Below are 25,985 nucleotides of genomic sequence, written 5' to 3'. Positions count from 1 at the left end.
ATAAAGGCCACATATGACAAGCCCACAGCCAACATTGTTCTCAAAGGTGAAAAACTGAAACCATTTCCTCTAAGATCAGGAACAAGACAAGGTTGCCCACTCTCACCACTATTACTCAACATAGTTTTGGAAGTTTTAGCCACAGCAATCAGAGAAGAAAAGGAATCCACATAGAAAAAGAAGAAATAAAGCTGTCACTGTTTGCAGATGAGTTGATACTATACATAGAGAATCCTAAAGATGCTACCAGAAAACGACTAGAGCTAATCAATCAATTTGGTAAAGTAGCAGGATACAAAATTAATGCACAGAAATCTCTGGCATTCCTATACACTAATGATGAAAAGTCTGAGAGAGAAATTAAGGAAACCCTCCCATTTACCATTGCAACAAAAAGAATAAAATACCTAGGAATAGACCTACCTAGGTAGACAGAAGACCTGTATGCAGAAAGGTATAAGACACTGATGAAAGAAATTAAAGTTGATACAAACAGATGGAGAGATATACCATGTTCTTGGATTGGAAGAATCAACATTGTGAAAATGACGCTACTACCCAAAGCAATCTACAGATTTAATGCAATCCCTATCAAACTACCAATGGCATTTTTCACAGAACTAGAACAAAAAAGTTCACAACTTGTATGGAAACACTAAAGACCCCGAATAACCAAAGCAATCTTGAGAAAGAAAAACAGAGCTGGAGGAATCAGGGTCCCTGACTTCAGACTATACTACAAAGCTACAGTCATCAAGACAGTATGGTACTGGCACAAAAACAGAAAGATAGATCAATGGAACAGTATAGAAAGCCCAGGGATAAACCCACACACTTATGGTCACCTTATCTTTGATAAAGGAGACAAGAACATACAATGGAGAAAAGTGGTGCTGGGAAAACTGGACAGCTACATGTAAAAGAATGAAATTAGAACACTCCCTAACACCACACATAAAAATAAACTCAAAATGGATTAAAGACCTAAATGTAAGGCCAGACACTATCAAACTCTTAGAGGAAAACATAGGCAGAACACTCTATGACATAAATCACAGCAAGATCCTTTTTGACCCACCTCTTAGAGAAATGGAAATAGAAACAAAAATAAACAAATGGGACTTAATGAAACTTAAAGGCTTTTGCACAACAAAGGAAACCATAAACAAGATGAGAAGACAACCCTCAGAATGGGAGAAAATATTTGCAAATGAAGCAACTGACAAAGGATTAAATTTCCAAAATATACAAGCAGCTCATGCAGCTCAATATCAAAAAAGCAAACAACCCAATCCAAAAATGGGCAGAAGACCTAAATAGACATTTTTCCAAAGAAGATATACAGATTGCCAACAAACACATGAAAGAATGCTCGACATCACTAATCATTAGAGAAATCCAAACCAAAACTGCAATGAGGTATCACCTCACACCAGTCAGAATGGCCATCATCAAAAAATCTACAAACAATAAATGCTGGAGAGGGTGTGGAGAAAAGGGAACCCTCTTGCACTGCTGGTGGGAATGTGAATTGGTACAGCCACTATGGAGAACAGTATGGAGGTTCCTTAAAAAACTACAAATAGAGCTACCATATGACCCAGCAATCTCACTACTGGGTATAATACCCTGAGAAAACCATAATTCAAACAGAGTCATGTACCACAATGTTCATTGCAGCTCTATTTACAATAACCAGGACATGGAGGCAACGTACGTGTCCATCGACAGGTGAATGGATAAAGAAGATGTGGCACATATATACAATGGAATATTAGTCAGCCATAAAAATAAACAAAATTGAGTTATTTGTACTGAGGTGGATGGACCTCGAGTCTGTCATACAGAGTGAAGTAAGTCAGAAAGAGAAAAACAAATACCATATGCTAACACATATATATGGAATGTAAAAAAAAAAGGTTCTGAAGAACCTAGGGGCAGGACAGGAATAAAGACGCAGGACTAGAGAATGGACTTGAGGACACAGGGAGGGGGAAGGGGAAGGTGGGACGAAGTGAGAGAGTGGCATGGACATATACACACTAACAAATGTAAAATAGATAGCTAGTGGGAGGCAGCCACATAGCCCAGTGCTTTGTGCTTTGTGACCACCTAGGGGGCGGGATGCGGGGGTGGGATAGGGAGGGTGGGAGGGAGATGCAAGAGGGAGGGGATATGGGAATATATGTGTACGTATACCTGATTCACTTTGTTATACAGCAGAAACTAACAACAAATGTAAAGCCATTATACTCCAATAAAGATGTTAAAAAAATTAGGGAACACGGGTTCGAGCCCTGGTCTGGGAAGATCCCACGTGCCGCGGAGCGACTGGGCCCGTGGGCCACAGCTACTGAGCCTGCGCGTCTGGAGCCTGTGCTCTGCAACAAGAGAGGCAGAGACAGTGAAAGGCCCGCGCACCGCGCACCGCGGTGAAGAGTGGACCCCGCTCGCCGCAACTGGAGAAAGCCCTCGCACAGAAACGACGACCCAACACTGCCAAAAATAAATAAATAAATTTAAAAATGACTGCAGATTTAAAAAAAAAAAAAAAAAAATTAGCTTTTTAAAAATGAATTACCAGTTTGGAATTATGTGCTCTTAGGTTTCCAGAATGAGTTGCATCATGTTTGAAGTTGCTTTGGGAGCACAAGTGGACAGCCGTGCAGACACCTCGATGTCTCACTTGGGCAGGCCAGGGATCAACAGAGAGTTAGCAGTCAGTGTGTGTGTGTGTGTGTGTGTGTGTGTGTGTCTGGTTTGTTGTGAGCAACACCATGCAGTTGCTGGGGACGTGCTCAGAGAATCCCAGCTGTTAGGAAGCCAGTGGTTGCCAACAACTGGGTAACAGAAGCACTTACGTAACAAACCCCCGGGTCTGTCAGAAGTTCATAAGCTGTGTTACCACACTCGAGAATAAGGCTTAGATGCATTGTTTACTGCTTCCTGGTTTCCTAAAGCAGCAGCTCCTCATGCCTGAGTGAAACATGGGGTTGGCCACCCCTGTGGTTAGCAGAGCAGCTAATCCAACCAAGAACACTGGAACATCTGCCGTGGAGCACCGTGTTTACAACATTTGTGTCAGCCCAACAGTCCCGCTACGTTCTTATGAAATCAGTTTTGCTTCCCACCCTATGTTCAGTTGGTTGCACTTAACTGCTTTCAGATGTCAGGGTCAGCGGGAAAGGTACAAGCACGGGTCAGTGTGCAGCTGTCTGTCCGAGCACGTTTTCTCATTCCATTTCTAAATATCTACACACTGGTTTACCTTGATGGGGCTAGAGAGGTCTTTTGCAAATAAATGAGGAAACACAGTGAAGGCTCATGACCATGCCCACCTGGCTGACCTCACAGACGCGGCAGTAACATGCTCCCCATTTTACACACCTGGATTTGGGGACATTCCCCTACCCACCCACCCACGGTGCAGTGCGCAGTTTGACTGTAGGTTGAGATGTCTGCTTCGGAGGCTTGTGGTTTGTACCTCAGCCACAGTTCAGCTCTGCCTTGGCCAAGGTTGTTCAAGACCCGCCCTTGCCATGGCTTCACCGCCACTAAGGCATGAGACACTCCAGAAAGTAAGGGAGGAGGTCGCAGAAACCATGAAGCAGCCACACCCCACACTGCCCACCCGGAAAGTGCTGCTACTGCAGTGCTATTTCGTTTCCTCTTCTCCATCCACCATGTACGAACAGTGTGCGAAGGACAACCTGCTCAAATGGAAGCCAATACCTGGATGGTCCCATTTCATGGCTGAGGAGCCTGAGGCTCAGAAAGGCAAAATCACCAGGCCGCCATCAAACAGCAGACGGGCCCAGGGAGACGCCGTCTGGGCCCATCTCCTCCCCAAGGAGCCGCTGCTGCTCTCTGCTCCTAGCAAAGCCCGCACAGTGACGTGTCTGCTCTGTCTGTTCAGACGGGCAATGTCCTGCCACGGCCAAGGGAACCTGCTCAGCCCCGTCCCCTTTCTAATGTGTCAGTGGTTGGCTGGCAACCAAAGGCATCCAACTCGCAGTGCAGGCAGAGCTGTGTTTTCTAACAGAAAATAGCAGACTCGTTGCTGTCTCGGGCCTCCTATAAAACAGGGCTGAGAGCCCCACGTGCTATGGGTGAAATGTGTGCCCCCAAAGAAGACACATGGGAGTCCTCACCCGCAGGACATGAGAATGCCACTGCATTTGGAGACAGGGTCTTTACAGAGGTGATCGAGTAAAGTGAGTCACGGGGGTGCGTCCTCATCCGATGGGACTGGTGTCCTTATAAAAAGGGGACATTTGGAGACGCAGACACGCACAGAAGAGAGACGGCGTGAAGACACAAGGAGCAGACGGCAACTACAAGCCCAGGAGAGAGGCCTGGAACAGACCGTCCCTCGCGGTCCCCAGAAGGAACTGCCCCTGCCCACAGCCCTGGATCTTGGCCTCCCGGCCTGCACAACTGGGAGACGATACGTCTCTGTCGTTTGCCCCATGCACTGTGCGCACGCAGCGTGGAAGCGTCGAGTCGGCCCTCGCACCATCTGCTGTCAGCCACCTGGTGTCAAAGCCCCCTGCTGCATCCACCCCAGGGCAGTAACATACATCCCCTATGTATCAAACTCATACCTGCAAATGATAGGCACCTAGGAAATACATACGTGAGGAAAGCTTAATCACTGGTAATCCTACCACCACATCCATCCAAGTGGCAGCAGGGTGTGCACAGCAGCTTTTGCTCTTTTATTGGGGGTCGCACTTTATACATAACTGTGTCTATTGATTTTTCACACCAAGGTGCTACAGAGTGCATTCCAGGTGATGAGGTGTCCGCAGTGCTGGCTGCACAGGCGCAAGTCGTCACCCTGCCTGACCGGCCCCCACGGAAGGGGGTCCCTGCGCCTTGTCAGCAGAGCACTGGAAGTCTTCATTTGTTGCTATTTTGACATCACTTTTTGTGTAGTCTGAGTCTGTGTTGTTTTAGTCTTTCGTGAGGGAGAAAACCTTTCATATGGTGCTTATCTTATGGCTCATCTGGATTCCTCTTAAGCAGGTAATGGAGTGGGGCGTGTGGGAATGACAACAGGGATGTGCTTCTGTCTGTCTGTCTCTACCTCCCAAACCCAGGGTCACGAGTATCAAGGGGCCACAGCTAAACCTACAGGCAGGCTGCTTCTCTCACGGGAGGAATCCAGCCACTTGTTCGCGAAGCCAGAGAGTGGAAGCCCTGGTTTAAAACCCTCAGTCTCTCGGGTCCAGTCGGCCCTACAGGAGGAATCAGGCTCCCTAACTCCAGACTATACTCCAAAGTTACAGTAATCAAGACAGCCTCCAGGAAGAGAAGGTTCCAAAGAGCAGTGGTTCTCGGCCAGCGCCTGGTCCCATCCCAGCCCCCACTCAGCTGGTCCGGGGTGTGGGCAGCATGTGTGTCAAGCTCTCACCGCTGCCGCCGTGCGGCCTGCGTGGGGGTCACCGCCGAGGCGCTGGCGCACTCCTGGGGGGGCGGAGAACGTCCGCCTCGCACCACTCCAGGGTCTCCCCTTCTTTCAACCCCCTTTCAGAAAAGGGAGCTGATCAGAGAAGGGCTCCTGTGCGCCCGCCACCCTGTTAGAAGCACGAAGCCAATCCCAACACAGCCAGGAGCCAGCACAGGTTGCAGGTGGTCCAACGGCACTGACCCCTTTTCCCGACCACGTCCACTGGCCGCAGCAGCAATGTCCAGCTGGAGACAAGACGTCCTAAGGATCGACAGTCCCCAAGCCTGCAAGGGCCCACCCACCGCCAACTCCAGCTTTCCTCACCACCATCACCCTGGGGAACAAGCCCTCCCACAGAGCTGCAGCTCCTGGAGACGCCTGCCTTTGGCTGCGTTTGTCCTAATCTGTGGGCTCCAGAAAATGCCCCTGTGCTGGGCTGAATGGTGGCCAAGAGAGAGATACGTGTCCTGACCCCCAGAACTTGTGGCAGTGATCTTATTTGGAAAAAGGTTTTTGGGGATGTGATGAAAGTTAAGGGTCTACAGGTGAGGCCATCCTGGATGACACAGGTGGGCCCCAAATCCAACGACAAGTATCCTTAGAAGAGAAGAAAGAGGACACAGACAGAAGCAGAGAAGCCCACGTCAAGACGGAGGCAGATGCCGGAGAGACGCATCTACCAGCCAAGGAGCACCGAGGACAGCCACCAGGAGCTGGAAGACAGGCCCAGAACTGAGGCTCCCTCAGAGGTGCCAGGAGCCAAGCCTGCCCGCACCTGAACCTCAGACTTTGGCCTCCAGAACTGGCAAAGAATGAATTCCTGTTGTTTTAAGCCACCAAGTTTGCAGCCATTTGTTACAGCAGCAACAGGAAACTAACACATTCCCCCCAAAACACAAAGTGCTCTTGTCGAAAAATTGCAGGATGTGGACTGAAACGCAGCACCCATGAGCAGAGAACCTATCTGTGCCTTTAACGTGCTCCCGAAGGACCATCTGCAACTACATACTTGGGCTTCAGGAGTGGGTCAGCCCCTCCCACCCCTGCAGATGCCAAGAAAGCCCCCAGCCAAGGCTTGTTTTCGGAACAGCATGCTGGCTGGGCCGTCTTCCTGCGGGAGACTTATGCCCCGATCCTAGCCCACCCTGTCACTGCCACATAGCAGGGAGGCCTGGACAAAACCCAGGGACAGACCTGTGACATCCCATTCCCAACCAGAGCAGCCCACGGGGTGCAGGAAGAGGCTGGGCACTGAGGAGTAAACCACAGTTGCAGGGGTAATGCCCACAGCTTTGACATCCTCGGAAATATCCAGAATCTTGCAAAACAACAAGGAAGAGTCCTCTGGTGCTGGTAATCTGCCAAAGATTGCTGAGTGGCTTCTGCTGGCCAGGCCGGGGCATTTGTGGCTGGTGTGGGGAACGGCATCACCAACTTCTGGAATGTGATGACATACGGCCGCCACTGCTCACGCTGGGTGGCAACGCACTTGGGGAGGACAAGAGCGCACTGCAGTGTCAGGGCAAGGACAGGGCAAGTGTACGTGTGGGACGCACCCCTCGCCAGACCAAGAGGTGGTCGCAACAACTCCAAACCCAAAGCCGTGAAGGAACAGTGGATAAACGTGACTACAAAGACTACAAGCTCCAGGGCTTCCCTGGTGACGCAGTGGTTGAAAGTCCGCCTGCCGATGCGGGGGACACGGGTTCGTGCCCCAGTCCGGGAAGATCCCACATGCCGCGGAGCGGCTGGGCCTGTGAGCCACGGCCGCGGAGCCTGCGCGTCCGGAGCCTGTTGCTCCGCAACGGGAGAGGCCACGACAGTAAGAGGCCCGCGTACCACAAAAAAAAAAAAAAAAAAGATGACAAGCTCCAGTCCAAACACACCAGTACCAAGTCAGGAGGAAAAGATAACCGAAATTTCTATCACACACAAGAGCTGATCCCACTAATGACCAAAGAGCTGCTGTAAGTCAAGGAACAAAAGACTAACAGCCCAATAGAGAAATGGGCAAAAAATACAAACAAGCTGTCTACGCCAGAAGAACTGAAAAGGACCCTTCAAGCTCTCAAGAGATGCTCAAGCTCTCTCTTAACAGAGAACGGCTCGCCTGGTGGATGGCACAAGCCCACGGGCCGGACACCCATCATCTGCGGCAGGGCTATGGGGGGTGAGGGAGGAGTGGGAAAGCACGCCCAGGGTAGGGGAGCGCCGGCACTGTCTACCCCCTGCTCAATGGTGCCGCTTCTGCGGGATCCAATCCAAAGGTACATATGATGGACGCACAAGGATTTTCAGCGTGGTGTTGTTTATGACAGTAAAAAGACCAGTAACAACCCAAACGTCCGCTAGCAGCAGACAAGTTCGATCCACAGTGGTGCAGCCGCCAGTGGAACAGCACACGGCCCATGAGAGCAGCACCACACTGTGCCAGGCGGCCGGGACGAAGGGTCCTGCCCGTCTCAGCCTGGGAATCGCTTGTCTGGGAGCCCTGGCCTGGGCTCTTGGCTTCCCCAGCACAGGTGAAAGAAGAGCGAACCCCGGAGTCAAGCAGACAGAACGAACAGAAAAAGCAGAGCATCGCGCCTATCTGGGGCTCTGTGTGCCCTAAAAGAGGTGAACCAGCGGACGGGGACGTAAGGCCCTGCGGCTAGGTCTCGGGGCTCAGAGAAGGGGCCCAACCTCTGTCACCCAGCCCCTAATTCAGGACCAGGCAGACAGGAGAGGAAAGCAACAGATTGCACTGTCCTGGGCTGGGTGTCGGTAAGCAGCGCTACTCGATGCACTCCATGACGTGTATCTGCAGGGTGTCCATGTCAGGAGCCTGATACTGGCACTTGGGGCAGCAGAAGTTGGGCGGCTCTTCAGGGGGGCTTCTCCTCTGGCTGGGCAGGGCCACGTGAAAGGAGTGATGAGCTGGGGAAAGAGGATAGGCACTGGTGGGGGCGGGCTTCTTGTGTGTCCCCTTGCACACACTGCAGGGAAGGGCCAAGGCAGAAAGTGCCGAGATACCTTGGCTCCAGTGACCTGGGTCCCCACCGCTAGCGCCTCCCCTTTAGCCCCGCCCCCAGGGGCGGTACCGCTGGGGAGGAGGGGCCAGGGGCCGGTGCGAGCTCCCTGGAGCTCTCTCGCTGGGTTCCAGGATCCTCAGCACCTCCTCCCAGCACCCTGCCCTCCCCAGCCCTCCCCCTGCAGCTCCCTCACCTGGGGCAGGGGCTAAGGGGGTCTGGGAGACCTCTACATGCCGCTTCCTCATGTCTTCGATCCTTTGAGAAAAGAAACCATCCGATCAGTACGTATGAGTCAATCTCCAGCACGTACAAAGCTGATGGAAGGACGAGGCACGAGGCGGGGAGAGGGAGGCCAGCTCCCCCTAACCTGACAGGCCCGGTACCCGCTGCCACTCCCCGTGGGTCCCGCGCTCCGAGGCCCACCTGGCCGACTCCTGACAGCTGGTCTTCAGCCTGTTGTGCTCCCTCTGCAACTGCTCCAGCTGCGCCTGCAGGAACTCCTTCTTCTCAGCCAGCTTCTCCCGGGCCTGCCTCTCAGCCTGGAAATCCGCCTTGTAGATATCCGCCTGGCAAAGCCAAGACAGGGGCAGTGCCCACTCTCCGTCAGCCACGCGCTGGACACTCCACGGCAGCCACGGGGGCCGGGGGAAGGCAGAGCCCGCTCCTGTTCTCCCAGAGCCCACGGCACGAAGACAGTCACCCCAGAGGCATCGAGGGTTCAAGGAACACTGCGAGGGACTCAAAGAGCTTCCGAGAGGCCAGTGCAAAGCGCCGCCAGAGGCATGCCAGGTCCCAGCGCCAGTGGCCCAGTCTGCTCACCCGCACGCAGGCCGCAGAGGAGAGCCCTCACCTGGGCTTTCAGCACCGGAACCGTCTCCATCACAGTCTTGTGTTGCTCAGCCTCTTCCTTCAGTTTGTCGATCAGCTCCTGTTTAGCCACCAGGGCCTCCTCCGCCTGCTTGAGCTGCTGCTTGAGGTCTTCCAGCTGCAATCCCTAGATGTGGGTGGCGGGGAGCTGACAGAGCCTGATCTGGCTCAGCCTTGCGGCAGGGCTGCCCCCAGGCTGGCTGCCGCTCCAGGAAAGCAGAACCAAGAGGAACGAGAGATCGGGCCCAGGAAAGGCAGAGGCTGGAGGGGACCTCAGATCATCTGGCACAACCGCCCCCCAGGCCGACATTCCCTTCCCAGCTGGACAGTCCCCCGACCCCTCAAAGGACGGGGGCCACACTCCCTCCTGAGGCCAAGTGCTGCACACTGAGCCAGTCTCATGCACTAATGCTCCACCACGTGCCCGCTAAGCCGAGGCCCGTCGGTCCTTCCGCTCTGCCACCTGGTCGAGGGTCTGCTGGTCCCTCACGGATGCCCCGCCCCCCCCCACAGCCCCACACACAGACGCACACACACACCACCAAGCCTTCCCTCTGGAGATCAAAGGGACACGCTTTCCTAACTAACTCTTCCTCATGGGACCCACTTTTCAGGCTTTACCCTTATAAGTCTCTTCCAGGTATGTTCAGGTTTGACTACATCCTTCTTAAAATGTGATCGCTAGAAGCCGCACTCGGTATAAGTCTGACGAGGACAAACTAGAAAAGGGGTATCAGCCACCTTCAACACTGGTATGGAAACATTCCCAGGGAAATCTGGGGACGCCTGGCAGGAGGGACCAGCTGCAGAGACAAGCGTGGTCCTGCCCACAGGCGGAGCATCTGGAGGCGCCGCCTAGTCCAACATGGGCTGCAAACAACACAGCCCAAGCGTCCCCGCCTCCCCACTGCCTGTCCTGAGCCATCACCCCAGAGCCCTGACAAAGCTCTAGGTCGAATCGAGGATCCCTCTCCAAAGCCAGCTGTGTGAGTCTGTTAAGGTAGGGCCTTGAGTTCCAGTATCCCTGAGCTGAGGGAGTCAGCCCCAGGCCGGCAGCCCAGGAGACGCCGCCACCGTGTCCACTCGGCTCCACTCACTGCTCACCATGCTGCTCTTGATGTGGCTGTCATACTCTTGGAAGAGCTGGTGATAGGCCACCTGCAGCTGGGCCAGCTTCCTCCTACGGAAAAGGAGCTGAGGCTGGAGAACCACCTTGTGCTGACCCAGCCACAGCTTACTGCTTCCAACTCCACCCTCCTCCTTGTCGTCACGGCCACAGACCAGATGTGGCTTTCAGGGTGCCTGTGTGCCTGGAAGGCCGTCAGCTCTGAGGTAAGCTTTGCTACCTATTTCATATCATTTTCCGTCAATCTGGCATTTCAAAATGTACACAAAGAAATGTTTATAATAAAACAGAGCTGTCCTGTACTGTTCAAAAGAGTCAAGTTCAAGAAAAACAGAGAAAAGCAGGAGGACTGTTCTAGATTAAAGAAGACTCAAAAGACACGCCAACAAGGAGAAGGTAGGATCCCAGACGGGACGCTGTTGACATGTGGACCGGAGAGCGAACAATGTCACCCTCTGAAAGCCGGATCGTTGGGGTGTGACAACGGTAAGGGACAGCACTGGGCCCTCCCCACCGGCCGGGCCCTGGAAGGGCTCCCAGGAGGCAGCGGCCCACTCACTTCTCCTCCGAGGCAGCCTGGCGCTCCATGCGCAGGGCGGCGTCCATGCTCTGGTTCTGCAGGCGCAGCTGGTCCACCTGCACGCTGTGCTGCTGCTGCAGCGCCTCGCGCTCGCTCTCCAGCTGCCGGGCCTGCTCGCTGGCGGCCCGGACCCTGGCGAGGGCATGGGCGGTCACAGAGGGCCCGTAGCAGGACCCTCCTGTGCTCCCAGCATCCCCGCCACGCCGCACAGGGGCAGGGACAAGTCACGGCACAGTGGGGCCAAGGCGGGGGAACAAGTCACAGAGAGGTGGGACCAAGGGGGTCCTCCAGGCATCACAGTGGACACACTATCACTGGAAACAGGGACAACTGCAGGGCAGCCGAATGGGGGCAGGGTCGGGCTGATGGCGGCCCCCAGAGAAGCCCTTTGGAAGGCGAAGGAGGTGGTCCCAGGGGAGAGGAGCCCCAGGGAACTGCCCATTGGGTTGCGACATGTGGGCGCTGGGGGCCCTGGCCAGAGCCATCTCGGTGGATGGGCTGGGAGGGACTGGGAGGAAAGCAGGTGGAGACAGCCAGCAAAGAGAGCCTTTCTGGAAGCCGGAGAGGGAGAAGGTGAGAAATGGGGCAGGGCGGGGGGAGGTGGAGGGGAGGCAGGGTCAGTGCTCAGAGGCTCTCTGCCGACCAGTCACAGCTCCAGAAGTGGTGAGGGGGCGCAGGCCCGTCTGGGCCCCGGGGTCCGCACCTGCACGAAGAGCCTTGCGCCTGCCCACCCAGGAGACAGCAGCAGCCTCAGCAGAGAATTCCCGGTGCCCTGTCCCATGGCGCAGTGACAGCTCAGCTCTCCTCAGCTACCTCCAGCCCGCCATCTCCCTGCTCCACATCCCTACGTCCACACAGCTCCCTGCGCGACGACAGTGGCTGCTTCTCGGTGGGGGAGGCTACTGGGGATGCTCTCTGGTCTCACCGTGTGCACACGCCCATCCATATCTACTGAACACAGGGCCCCATCTGGGAGCCGACAAAAGCTAGTGGCTGCCACTGTCATCAGCAGATGGAAGCGCCGCCTGCCAGGGGCCCGATGTGACAGGCCAGGGCTCAAAGGGCAGCCATGTGCATTAAGTCTGAGGCCACTTAAATGGCCACGCCGAATGATGGGAGATGCGGGCAGGCTTCCTGCCCCGAGCCGTCCAGCTCAGCACGTACATGCTCAGCCATGGAGACGGGGGCGGGGGACAGGAAAGGAGGGTGCCCAAGAGCCTACAATTGCTGGAGTAACGCCCTTGCAGGGTCATTAAGTGACCAAAGTTGGCTTCTTTCATGTGCATAGAAAAAAGATAGGCGGGGAAGACCCAAACGCGCCCTAAAAATTACACGTGCCTTTTTGAAACCCGGAGAGACAGAAGCATGTACGGGAAACAGCAGAATGCGAAGAGCCAGGGGCCAGCAGGCTCAGCCTTCCGCGGCCTCCCTTTCGCCGTCTTCTTTCTAGAGGGCAGCGCGCTCACACGCTGTCACCCCTGCCTGCTCCTCCAGCCTCCTTCACAAAGGCGCCCCCGACACCGCCCAGGGCACCCCGATCACCTCCCGCGCTGGGAGAGCTGGGGCCACCTCGGTCGCCTGGACCCATCTTTCCGGACGGCGGCAGCCAGGCGGCGTGAGAACCACTGAAACATCCGTGCCCTTTGACCCAATGACCTCACTTACAGGAACCTCCCTCTGCAGGAGAGAGCGACTGGTGGACCTGAGGCTGCCAGCTTTGTAAGGGCCGGCTTGCAAGGCTGGCCCTGGGGTGGTGCCCGGGCAGCGGGCTGGTGCGAGTGCCCTGCATCAACAAGACACTTTCCCTACTGATAAGGGTGGTCCCTGTGCCTGGACTCTGGCACCACAGGGTCGTTTAGGAGGCGCACCTGCTTTCCTCTGGGAATCGGGAAGTTTGGCACGTGCCGGGCAGCGACCAGCCCTCAATGAAACCCGGGGCGCTGAGTCTCGAGTGGGCTCCCTGGGTCTCCAGGGAGGCATCTGCCACTGCCGGAGAAGGGAGAGTGCTCGGCTGGCCCCTCATGGGAGGGAGAGGGGAAGCCGAAGGTGTGGGGTTCTCTACCCCCGACCCGCGTCTTCTGTCCTTGGGGGTGCTGGCGCGTGCCCTGTCCCTGTCATCAACCTCAGCCGGGAGGGCACTGGAGTGCTTTCCTGCAGGTCACGGGGGTGCTCTTCCCCACTGCCCAGCAAATGCCCCCTCAGGAAATAATCCAAACTCCAGCAAAAGGTCAGAGAGGCCGGAAGTGCCACTGGGACTCAGGTCCTGGACACCCAGTCCACAGCCCCACCACACACCTGCCCCACGCCCGTGTGCTCCCACCCATCCTGTCACAGAGGAACTCTCTGGAAGCCCCTGAATGGCCTCATTCTTCTCGGGCACCCTGACAACGGCCTCCAGGCTGGTTTTCCCTCCCTACTCACCTGCTCTCCAAAGCCTGCAGCTCCTTGCTGGCGGCCTCCAAGCGACTCTGGCTCTCCTGCAGCTCCCCCAGCAAGGATGTCACCTGGGCTTTCACTGAGGCCTTGTCCTCGGCCATCTGCTGCATGAAAAAAAGCCACCTCCTGTCGGCGATGCTTCCCTACCAGCTGCTCACCCCTGGCAGCCCCAAGCCCCAGGGCAGCTGAAAGCACTGAGATGGGTCCCCCGAGGGCTCCCCTCGCACCCTCAGCACCCCTACTCATCTCACCTCTCACCTCTGGAAGCTTCTCCCCCCCAGCGAGGCAACTGAAGCGGTGGAAAAAGATCAAGTCCCATGAGCCCCCACTCCAAGCCCCTCCTCATCCCTGCAGATGGGGCAACAGGAGACCCAGGGACACGGGAGCACAGAGGTGCCTCGAGTCTCACGAGGCTGACAACCAGGCCACGAGGGCTGAGCCCAGCAGGAGTCTGTGTGCCTCCGTCATCAAACTGTCCAGATCCCGGTCCCCTGAGACCTCGGGCTGCTCAAGCCAAGGGTGCAGCCCCGGTCTTCTCCATACCCGGCCCCTCCGCAGTAACCCCTCGGTAGGAACCAGCACCCCTGTGCTCCCGGCCGCACACACGGCCCCACCCACCATCCTTCTCAAGGGCAGTCTCAGGGCTGCGTCTCCTCTCCAGCTATACGCGCACGATGATGACCTGCTCCGTCTCAAGGCTTTCAGTACCCTCCACGGACTGAGGGCTTCCAGATTCCTCCCTCCAGGACAGACTTCCCTCCGGCACCCCAGCTTAGCTACCCAACTGCCTGCCCAGCTTCTCCACATTGAGGCCCGGAGGCTGCAGTAAGCTTTCCCCAAAAGGACCACAAAGCAGGGGGCTTAAGACAACAGAAACGGATTGCCTTCTAGAGGCCGGGAGTCCAAGAGTAAGGTGTCGGCGGGGCTGGTTCCTCCTGAGGGCCCTTGGCTGTAGCAGCCTCCATTGTCACGTGACCATCTTCCCTAGGTGTCTGTTTCTCTTCTTTGAAACATACCAGTCATTGGATTTAGGCCCATCCTAAGCCAGTGTGACCTCACCTTAACTTGATTACATCTGCAAACACCCCATTTCTAAATAAGGTCACATTCTGAGGTCCCAGGGGTTAGGATATGGGCATTTCTTTTGGGGGAACATAATTCAACCCATAACACCCCTACACTAGACAGGAATCCAGATAATGTCTCACACTAGCACAGCACCTTCCCACGGGTCCTGTCACACTCAGGATCAAAGCCCAAATCCTTCACTGGCTTACTAATCCCACATGATTAGCCCCACCATGACTCTGCCCTCCTCAGCCCCTATCCACTCTGCCCCAGCCATGTTTGCCTCTTCGGTCTTCCCTGAACATCACAGACATGCTCCTGCCTCAGGACCTTTGCACATGCTTTCTCCACCTCTAAAACAGTCTTTCCCCAGATACCCACATGTATTCCAGTCCTGACTAGATGGCACCCCGGTGAGGCCTTCCCCATCTAGTCCATCCTCCAGTTAGTGGCACAAAACCTTGGAGTCTTCTCTGCCTCTCACAGCTCACATCGGATCCACCAGGAAATCCTGTCAAAATGTTTCTCAGAATCTATTTGATGACACTAAGCAGGTAACGGTAACTACTTTAGGTGTGATGGTGGTATTGTTCTTATGTTTCTTAGAGATGCACACTGAAATATTTACAGACGAAACTATGAGGTGTCTGGAATTTGGTTCAAAATAATGGGGGAACTCCTAGGTATCTACCTGAAAGAAATGAAAACCCATGTCCACACAGGGATGTTCACAGCAGCATTACTCCTAACAGCCAGAGTGGAAACGACCCAAATGTCCATCAAATGACGACTGGATAAACAAAACGTAGTCTCTCCATACACTGGAATATCATCCAGCCATAAAGTGAAATGAGGTACTTGGACAGACTACAGCGTGGATGAACCTCAAAAAATATGATGCTGGGACTTCCCTGGTGACGCAGTGGTTAGGACTCTGAGGTCCAATGCAGGGGGCCCAGGTTCGATCCCTGGTCAGGGAACTAGATCCCACAGGCATGTTGCAAGTAAGAATTCGCATGTCAACAGGGAGCGTGGGAGGGAGGGAGACGCAAGAGGGAAGAGATATGGGAACATATGTATACATATAGCTGATTCACTGTGTTATAAAGCAGAAACTAACACACCATCATAAGGCAATTATACTCCAATAAAGATGTTAAAAAAATTAAAAAAAGAATTCGCATGCCATGACTAAGGAGCCCACCTGCCACAACTAAGACCTGGTGCAACCAAATAAATAAATAAGTAAATATTATTTAAAAAAAAAAAAAAACGTGATGCTGAGTGAAAGCTGCCAGACATGAGAGCCACACGGTGGATCCTACTCACAGGAGACGCCCAGAGCAGGCAAACACAGACAGGAAGGTGAGCGTGTACCCGGGGCTGGGGAGTGACTGCGCGTGGGGACGGGCTTTCTCCTTGGGATGGTGACAATGTTTTGGAAGCAGATGGAGGTGATGGTTGGACAACTCTGTGACTATACTAAAAACTACTGAATTCTACACTTTCAAGGGGTGAATTTCATGGTATGTTGAGTTTTATCCTGGAAGAGCTGTTGGAAAAAACTCCAGCCCATGGCTCTACCACTTTCTCCAGGGACGGGCACTCAGCTATGCCCAGGTTTTTGCTGGGGTCACCGTCTTATCCCCATCATCTGTTGTCCATGTGCAGGAGTTTCTCTTACGTATACCAGGGGTGCAACTGATGAGTTGGGGGTGACCTAAATTTTCAACTTGAAGAGAAAAATGCCAAATAGTTTTTCAAAGCAGCGGCACTAGGGCTTCCCTGGTGGCGCAGTGGTTGAGAGGCCGCCTGCCGATGCAGGGGACATGGGTTCGTGCCCCGGTCCGGGAGGGTCCCACATGCCGCGGAGCGGCTGGGCCCGTGAGCCGTGGCCGCTGAGCCTGCGCGTCCGGAGCCTGTGCTCCGCAACGGGAGAGGCCACAGCAGTGAGAGGCCCACGCACCGCAAAAAAAAAAAAAAAAAAAAAAAAGCAGTGGCACCAACTGATGCTGCCACCAGCAACATGAAGCCATGGCCCCTCCAATACCCGCTACTGTGAGACTTGTCAGCTAGAAATAGGGCTTTGGCAGTGGCTCTGATCGCGACCGTGAAGCCAGCATCCCATCATGTGAGCACGGGGCAGGCGGACGCTCTGAAGGCATCCTGAGAACAGCAGCCTTCTCCTTCTCGCTTCTGCGCCGAGTACACCAGTTCAGGATTATAGCGGCTTTACCGATGGCCCCAAAGTGACATGGCCACGGCCTAACCCCAGTACCTGTAAATGGGACCTGATTTAGAGACAGGGTCTCTCCAGATGTGACCAACTTAAGATGACATCGTACTGGAGGAGGGTGGGCCCCCGATCCAGTGACTGCTGAGAACTACAAAAGACTCGGACACTCGAGCAACTCTACAGTGGCTTCTTGCAGCCTAAGGTCACGACCCTGGGCCGGCCCAGCCCCCTTTTGAGTTCCTGTCTGAGAAAAGAGGGCTGGCAAAAGAATGTACTGTTTGCTCCAGCCAACACCTGACCTGGACCCCCACCATCCTCAGAGCCTTTCCTAAGAGGGCTCCCAACATGTGAATCCTTCCTCTGTCCCTTTGAGGCAACCCAGGAGTCTTTCTCGGAGACCTGAGAGCCATTCCTCTGAAACGAAATCCTCAGGAAGGATAGGGGCTCAGTCTGCCTGTGTCTGCGTGGGATGGAATCCTAACTTCCAGAACTGACTCCCGGGGTGGACGCCGCTGACCTCACCGCACTGACACTGACCCACCCCGCGTGGGTTTCCACTTGAGCCCCTGCTCGCTGCCCCCACCTCACTCTCCCTTCAAATCGCCAGCAATTTTGTGCCCATCAGAAGGGTGCGCAGCACCTTCCCCTGCTGTCGGTAGTTACCAAACAAAACCTGTTTTTACCCCTTTACCTAATGGCCGGCTGAGCTGCTCTTTGACACCAGTGTCTTCATAAGAGGAGGAGAGATGCCCAGACACGTGGGGAGAAGGCCCCATGACACTGTGTTTGCAAACCAAGGGACGCCAAGTCCTGCCAGCCAGCACCCGAGGCTGGGAGAGAGGCCTTGGCCAGATCCTGCCCTCATCTTGATCTTGGACTTCCGGCCTCCAGAACTGGGAGACAATACGTTTCTGTGGCTTAAAACTACCCAGTTTGTGGTACTTTGTTACAGCAGCTCCAGGAACCTAACACACCTCCCCGAGGGCCCCCACCAGGCAGTCTACACCACCAGGGTGATTTGGGGCGGGGCCCCAGGCCACATGTATCACCTTGACCTGCGGGGCACAGAGACCCGGTAACTCAGGTCAGTCACGTGGGTGCCCCAGGCCTCCAGGACCGACCCCCACCCAAGTCCCCGGACCGCACCACTCACGGGAGCTTCCCTGGTGGTGGTACCCGTGCGTGCCATCACACGTGGCCCAGCCTCTCCTGGACCTGCCCTCTGTTCCTTTTATCTGTGCTGATTCCAACCTGCATCCCTCCTGGGTGACTAACCCTAACGCCATGGCCACGAGGACAATGGCTTTTCCCGACTCCAGGAGCCCCCCCACCCACGACCCCGAGCACAGTCCCTGCGGGTCCGGGGCGGGCAGCGGTGGCCCGCTACCTGCTGGCATGTCTTGAGGCGCTCCACCTCCTGCAGGGCCTGCTCCCTCTGCCGGTGCAGCTCCCGCTTCTCCAGGCTCAGCCTCTCCACCAGGTCCCGGGCCTCCTGGAACTTCTGCATGAGGAAGGCCTTCTCCTCCCTCTGGCTGCCCTGGAAACGCTGCAGCTCCTCGCAGCGCTCCCGCAGCATCTGGTTGCTCTGGCGGATGGCATCTGCAGAGGTGGCAGGGGGCAGGTGAGCCCGGTGGCCGCGGCCTCTCCCACCCTGACAACTTCCAAACACTCCCTTCACTTCGCCAAGCGCTTTCGAAGTCAACTACGCAAATGACGTGCCCCCAGTGTCTCCAAGATATTAACCACGTCAGCTTCACTTGAAAGCATGTGTCCGGGAGTTCCCTGGTGGCCTAGTGGTTAGGATTCCAGGCTTTCGCTGCCAGGGAGTGGGTTCAATCCCTGGTTGGGGAACTGAGATCCCACCGGCCGCACATGGCAGCCAAAAAAAAAAAGAAAAAAGCACGTTGTCAAATGCCACTTTCTTAGCAAGTGACTCTGGAACTCATCTGCCCTCCGTGTGGGTCAGAGGTGGGCCGCCCTGGGGCCCTGGGTCACTGCCTTCGGGATCAGACTCGGGGGCACAGCCACCAGAACAAACTTGCCCGTGGCACTGCTGGCCACAGACCGGGGGGGGGGGCGGGTGAGAAGCCTTGGAGCAGGCCACTTAGCCACCTCTCTGAGCCTCACCATCCTCATGTCCATGTTCAATGGGGACAAGCACACCCATCTCACAGGATGAGGAAAGGTAAACAAAAAAGCAGCCAAAGTGCCTGGTTTTCAAGACAACCTCAAGAACCAGTCCATCCTCCTTTCCCCGGGCAGTCAGCAGGGCCTAAGGAAAGGACAGCCACACACCTGGGGACACCCCAGGCAGCAGAAATCCATTGGGAGTGACAGAACTGATCCGTGGCATGCAAAGGTTCTAGCCACCACAGAGCTGGACAAGAGGGGGACAGGCAGTAGCTTCAGGCCCCCCTCTAGTCAAAACCCCCAACGAGCTAACTGGTGCCTGCTGATGGAACATTCTTTCGCCAGAACCACAGTGGCTCCTGAGCCTGGCTCCAAAGCCACCTTCTGCGCCCCACTGTCCCCTGCCTCAGGTTCCTCACCAGCCCCCACCAAGGCTCAGCTCAGCTCACACACAACTTCTGTTTTTAACTGAGGTACAATTCACAGAACACCAAATTCACCACTTGAACTATTTTAAAGTATACAGTCATTCAGTGGCTATAGTATATTCACCAAGCTGTGCACCCATCACCTCTATCTAGCTCCAGAACATTTCCATCTTCCAAAAGAAACCTCATACCCACTGGCAGTCACTTCCCCTCTGGCCCCAGACACCGGCGCCCCCTCATTCTTCTCACTGGACTCGCCACATCAATGGACTCCTACACCAGGTAGAAACGACTTCTACCATGAAGCCTACCCACAAATACTCCAAACAAATCCGACGTCCTCCCTCCTGCCCCCTCCTCCATGGACACAATCACAAGCGTCACAGGGGCAGACACCTCAGGCCCCGGGGGTTTGGACCAGGGCCTGATACACTGCAGCCGTATAAGCAGAAAGGTGCAGAGCCCGAGCTCCCTGGGGGGCAGCTGGGGGTCCATGGTGCCTGTCTGGCCAGCCTGCCACACTCTCACCCCCGGGTCCCCTTTGCCAGAGCGCTGTCCTCGGGATGAGCAGAGACTACGCACATGGCTATGGAGGGTGAGCTGTCTCCCCACCCCTCAACCTGGCTGCCAGCTCTATGTGGCCCCAACACAGTAGGACATTTGATGACATCTGGGGATACCGATGGCTGTCTTAACTGAAGGGGTGCTATTGGCACCTCGTGGGTAGAGGCCAGGGATGCTGCTCAACACGCCACAGTGCTCAGAACAACCTCTAGATATCTGAGCGCTGAGGGGGAGGACTCTGTCCTCAAGCAGGTAGGTCCCAGCCCTCTGTGCGTGAATCAGGGCTGTCTCCAAAGCAGGCCAGCGCTCCAAAAGACCAAGCAGCCCCTAAGTGGCCGGCTGACCACGCTGGACCCTTTCCATCCTGCAAGAGAAGGCGACTCATCTCCACAGAAAAAGAGACACATATTCTGGGCACAAGTTTGGTGCCTGCCTGCAGGGCCTCAGCCAGCACCAGTCTCTGAGGCCTACAGGGCACGTGACCCAGCAGCACAGGGCCCCACGTGACATCCCATCACACCAGAGGATGCACTGTCCAGCAGAGGGATGGGGGAGTGGTCCCATGACTGTGGCCTCCACTGCTTATGTCACACGCCAACCTGCCCGCCAGCTTGGACAGTGGACGGCTGAGTGAAAATAACCAAGGCCCTGTCCTCTGGGATATGGTGTACACAAAGACTGCGACCTTTATAAGCCCTGAGTTGCCAACAGGAACCAGGATGAAGCAAAAGTGGCCATGTGCCCCATCACTCCCCGTGACCCACCCGGGGAGTCTGTGCCGCCCATCTCCACCTGCAGCTCTGGGCTCGGCAGTGTAGAAGGTCCTCACAGCACAAAACACAAGAGTCTCACTGAGTGAGAAGCAGGGGCGCCGCCTGGGCACCTGGTGCTACCGTACCCAAGGAGCGGCACGCCAGACGAGGAGCCCCCGGGGCACGACCACCAAGGGGGGAGGGCTGTCTCACGCGAAGCAGGCAGGAGTGGGTCACACCCCAGGGCAGCCACACCAGGCGAGGGGCGCGATGAGACGGCCCCTGGGGCCTGGAGAAGCTGTCCCCGATGCAGGTGAGGACATGGACAGTGAGTGAGTGGGGGTTGTGATGGCGATGGGGAGGGGGCGGCCCGGAAGGTACTCGAACCCGGCCACCTACGGGGTGGGTGCTGCTGGAGGACAGCCCTCAGCTCCGGTATCTTCGAGGAGCGGCCCGCCGGGCTCATGTCCCGCCCACAGGGCCTGGACGCCCCTTTTCCAAAGCAGCCCACTGGTCCTTCTCAGGGACGTCACGCCCATTCCCAGAGCGGACCACAGCCCCTTTCTGGAGCAGGTCACGCCCCCTCCCCAGGATAGCCACGCCCCTCCCGGAATAACCTCGCTCCTTCCCAGGAAAGCCTCGCCCCTTCCCACGAGAGCCAGTTCTTAATGACTGATCAGTACGGAGACACAGGGGCCTGGCCGTGTTGGCCCAAGTGGGACAACGCAGAAGGGTCATTCCCGCTCCAGAGCTCCTTGTAGGGCTGGCCTGCACTGCGGCCCAGCTTCTCCCTCCGCCCTTCCCCTCCCCTCCCCAGTGTTACTCCTAAGAGGACTCTAAATAAATGTCCTGCATGCCACTCTGTATCTCAAAGTCCACTTCCGGGGATTCCCACCTGAAACAAAGAGGAAGGGTGGCTGAGCTTCAGTCTCTAACTGGCCCACCCCAGTCCCAGTCAATGCAGAGGGGCAGGTGAGTGGGATAATCCTTCCCCCAGCAGTGTCGGGTCCCTGGACATTTTACTCCACACACCCGCTGTCTCCCTCACCTCGGAGCTCTTGATTCTCCTCCAGACAGCGCTGGAAGGTCTCAGGAGCAGCCTGCTCTGAAGGCAGGTGGAGCATGGCTGGCTTCCCCAGAGAAGACTCTTCACCCAGCACGTCCTGGTCCCCTGCCGGGCCGCCGCTGGGTTGCACCATCTCACACAGTGGACTCTTCCAAGGGGGCCTGCTCATCCAATACGTCAGGGTCTGAAACAGAGAGCCAGCAGAGGCATCACGTGAGGAGGCCTATGCAGAATTCTGCCACCCTGCAGGCCGGGGAGGAGTTCGGGCGCCACACTTTAAGCAGAATGACAAGCACTGTGCCAAGCGGAAAAGGATGCTAAGAGGTGGCACATACTCCCATTCCAAAGGGAGGTACAGGGATTTATGTGGCGCTTGGAAAGGTCACGGTTCAGCACTGGTTGTAAACTGTGCCTAGCACTATCTCCAGGCTGTGACCTGAGGAACTTCACCAGAGAGGAGAAATCACGGAGATTATTTCTGGAGGGAGGTGCCAGTGTGCCGGGAATCCTACCCCGACACCTACACCTCCAAGCACGAGTGGAGGGTGCTGGCCCCTCACCTAGTGTACTGAGTGGAATGATGGCCCCCAATAAGGTATGTCCACGCCCTGACCCCCAGAACCTGTGACTGTGACCTGACTTGGCAAAAGGGTCTTTGCAGATGTAATAAAGTTAAGGATCTGCAGATGAGATCATCCTGGATGACAGTGGCCCTAAATCCAATGGCAGGGTCCTTATAAGACACAGAAGAGCAGATACAGACGCAGAGCAGAAGCCACGTGAAGATGGAGGCAGAGATGGGAGAGATGCGGCCACAAGCCAAGTGGCACCTGGAGCCCCCAGAAGCTGGAAGAGGCAGGAGGGACCCTCCCCTGGAACCTCCAAAGGAAGCACGGCCCTGCCAACAACTCGATCTCAGGCTTCTGGTCTCCAGAGCTGGGAGAGGATAAATTTCTGTTGTTTTCAGCCCCCTGGTTTGTGGAAATTTCCCACAGCCGCCCTAGGAAGTCCATACACCAAGTAAGAGGGGCTTCACTCAGAGCCTGATGAGTGTTCCCTGGACCTGAGGGGCCGAGGTGGACATCTAGCATCTGACGTGTACTGAAGCATCTGAAAGTGGGAGCTGGGCTCACAGCCGAAGAGAGAGTGGCAGACACAGGCTGAGCTGTTTGCGTTCTCTTGTGAACTAGAGTATAGAGAGGGAGGCTATGCTAGACAGCAGCAGCCTGGAGCCCTTTTAAGTCCTGACCAAGAAGACTGACTACATGGAGGAGGAGGCCAATCCCAACAGAAGTTTCCAGGAGTAGGGCCTGAGCTTCAGCCAGAGACTCGAACACCAAGTGAGCCTGGACGTTTCACTATTACACTGATACTTACCTGAACACCCTCCTGACCCACCAGCAGTATCTGACGGATCGCTGGTCCCTGATTCCAGAACAGCCCACTCTCCTGGTTCTCCTCCTGCCTCACGGGCTGCCCCTGCTCTGGCTCTTTCACTGGACCATCCTCGTCAGCCCAGCCCTTCACATGGTGGTGCCCAGGGCTCTGTTCTGGGATCTTTTCTCTAACTCCAGTCACTCCAATACTAATTCCATCGAGACTCAAAGCTGTAACCCTCATCTTAATGCTGATGATACCCCAAATCAGAACTCCTTCCTGAACTCCAAACTAACCCATCAAACTCCACATCTCCACTTGGGTATCTAGTCATCCTCTCAAAACTAATGTCTCGGGCTTCCCTGGTGGCGCAGTGGTTGGGAGTCCGCCTGCCGATGCAGGGTTCGTGCCCTGGTCCGGGAAGATCCCACGTGCCGCGGCGCGGCTGGGCCCGTGAGCCATGGTCACTGAGCCTGCGCGTCCGGAGCCTGTGCTCCGCAAGGGAGAGGCCACAACAGTGAGAGGCCCGCGTACCGCAAAAAAAAAAAAAAAAAAAAAAAAAACTAACGTCTCTAAAACTGCACTCCTGACAGTTCCCAGAAGCCAGCTCACCCACGGCCTTCCTTATTAGCAGTTGGTGGCAAATCCATCCTCCAGTTAGCAGGACAAAACCTAGGAGTCCTTCTTGAGTCCTCTCTGCTGCTCACAGCTCACGTCAGATCCATCAGGAAATCCTGTCAAAATGTATCTTAGAATTTATTTGATGATGCTAAGCAAATACTGGTAACTATTTTAGGTGTGATAGTGGTATTGTGGTTATGTTTCTTTCAAAGTCATTTCTTAGAGATGCACACTGAAATATTTGTGGACGAAATTACACTGTCTGGAATTTGGTTCAAAATAATGGGGCAACTCCTAGGTATCTACCTGAAAGAAATGAAAACCTGTGTCCACACAGGGATGTTCACAGCAGCATTACTCCTAACAGCCAAAGAGTGGAAATGACCGAAATGTCCATCAGCTGATGAATAAACAAAATCTAGTACGTTCCCACACTACAACATTACGCTAAGAGAAAGAAACAAGTCACAAAAGACCACATGTTATATGATTCCATTTATGTGAAATGTCCAGAATAGGCAAATACATAGAGACTAGTGGATGCTTAGAGCTGGGGTAGATGGGGTGATGGGGGTGATGGCTAAAGTTTATGGGATTTCTTTTTGGAGTGATGAAAATGTTCTGGAATTAATGGTGATGGTCGTGCAAGTCTGTGAATATACCAGCAAATTGTACACTTTAAATGGGTGAATTGTAAGGTATATGAATTATATGTCAATAAAGCTATTTTTGAAAATAATAGAATACTGTGAGGGGTATAAATTAAACAAAAGTAGCCACGAGTTGGTAACTGTTGAAGCTGGGAAGTGGATACATTGGATTTACCAGACTATTCTTTCTACTTTTGAACATCTTTGAAATTTTACATAATAAAATGATCAGAGCAGCATCGTCTCTCACCTGGATTACTACAATAACCTCCTAACAGGTCACCCTGCTCCTACCCTTGCCCCCTACAGTCTGTTCTCCCCACCGCGCCAATCAGCGAACAATCAGCTGAACAATCAGCCTAAAAGGTGACTCTGATCACATTCCTCTTCTACTCGGATCCCTACCATGGTGTCTCATTGCCCATCGCGTAAAACTCAAAGACCCTACAACCCGCCTACAAGGCCGTGCACTATCTGGTCCCCCATGGCTTCCACTCTAAGTACTCTCCCCTCGCTCACTCTACTCCAGGTATAGTGGCCGCCTTAATGAGTTCCTCGAACATGCCAGGATGGCCCATTCATCCTCAAGTCACAGAAATGTTGAGGTCCGGGAGACAGTCACCTTTTGCAAATGGAGCAAAACGAGGCACATGAGTTAAGATACTTAGCTGCCAAGTTATATTTGAGGCCTTTTTAAAGAACTTAACCTCAAATGCAGTCAAGTTTGATGAACAGAAAATGTCTCCGAACTAGAAGAGTCATTCACAAACTAGGGGTGTGGTCAGACTCCGCCGTGGTGGAGGAAGAAGAGGCAGGAACAGTCCCGCTCGCCGCTAAAGTAACCTGAGTCCTAAATCGGCTGGGCTCGGCCCCTGGTCTAGAAGCTGGCGGCAGAACCTGGCTGGGGCCCAACAGGAGGGGGAAGCCTGGTCGTCCGGGGGGGGGGGTCTCGGAGGCAGCGGAACACCCACCGATGGTAACCTGTCTTCAGAAAAGAGGACCACACCTGTCAGCAGAGTCGGTCCGACGTGAGAAAGGCGGGAGTGGCGGGCCCCGAGCGCTCCTCGGACCCCGATGCTCCGAGAAAGCCTGGGCTCCGCGGTAGCCCTTCCCTTCTCCCGCTGCCAAATTCCCACTTCCGGCTTCCGGTGTCGTAGCTGTGGGATCCGGAAGTAAAACACTCAGGCCCCGACCCCGGCCGGCCGGCGAGAGGTGTGAGGGAGGCTGCCTCAGACCGAAACCCGAGCCCGGGAGCCTCGACTGGCCCTCAGGACGTTCCCCAGTAATATGCGTCGCGACCCGCATTCCCCCTTGTCTCTCCGTCGGCTGCATCCAGCCTCGGGGCGTTTGGCCGCCCCGCCCCCGTTAGGGGAGGAGCCACGACGAGGCTATCATCTAATAGGGCCGGTTTGACCTGATCCAGCGACCGGTCCAGCGAGGGGACGGGGCTGCTGAAGGCCCCGCCCACAAACAAGGTCGAGGGGCGTGACCACGCGGCCGGCGGAAGTGGAGCCCTTCGCGAGGGCGCGGGACCTCCCAGGGCACGCGAGAAAGCCGGACTATAGGGGCGGGGTCGGGCCGGGGATGGGCACGCGGGCGAGCAGCAGAGAGCAGCACGCGG

The 25,985-nt window shown here is 55.2% G+C and overlaps 1 protein-coding gene across 6 annotated transcripts; it reads right to left on the bottom strand.

Moving 5' to 3' along the window:
- Positions 1 to 7,779: 7,779 nt before the first annotated feature.
- IKBKG (inhibitor of nuclear factor kappa B kinase regulatory subunit gamma) lies at positions 7,780 to 25,429 on the bottom strand. Of its 6 annotated transcripts, XM_065900470.1 has the most exons (10): positions 25,371 to 25,429; positions 21,699 to 21,900; positions 18,164 to 18,375; positions 13,458 to 13,576; positions 11,016 to 11,168; positions 10,414 to 10,510; positions 9,314 to 9,457; positions 8,887 to 9,029; positions 8,657 to 8,718; positions 7,780 to 8,368 (listed from the first exon to the last, which is right to left on the bottom strand). In XM_065900470.1, the coding sequence occupies exons 2-10, from the start codon at positions 21,883 to 21,885 to the stop codon at positions 8,226 to 8,228; spliced, it is 1,260 nt and encodes a 419-aa protein (XP_065756542.1). In that variant the 5' UTR covers positions 21,886 to 21,900; positions 25,371 to 25,429; the 3' UTR covers positions 7,780 to 8,225. The 6 variants fall into 6 exon arrangements, with proteins under 6 accessions (XP_065756542.1, XP_065756543.1, XP_065756544.1 ...); XM_065900471.1 differs by lacking the exon at positions 25,371 to 25,429 and having other exon boundaries at positions 8,226 to 8,368; positions 13,458 to 13,573; positions 21,699 to 21,885; XM_065900472.1 differs by lacking the exon at positions 25,371 to 25,429 and having other exon boundaries at positions 8,226 to 8,368; positions 10,435 to 10,510; positions 13,458 to 13,573; positions 21,699 to 21,885.
- Positions 25,430 to 25,985: the final 556 nt, after the last annotated feature.

This window comes from Phocoena phocoena, chromosome X (assembly GCF_963924675.1).
Source record: "Phocoena phocoena chromosome X, mPhoPho1.1, whole genome shotgun sequence".
NCBI lineage: Eukaryota > Metazoa > Chordata > Mammalia > Artiodactyla > Phocoenidae > Phocoena > Phocoena phocoena.
This window is presented reverse-complemented; position numbering and strand designations above follow the sequence as displayed.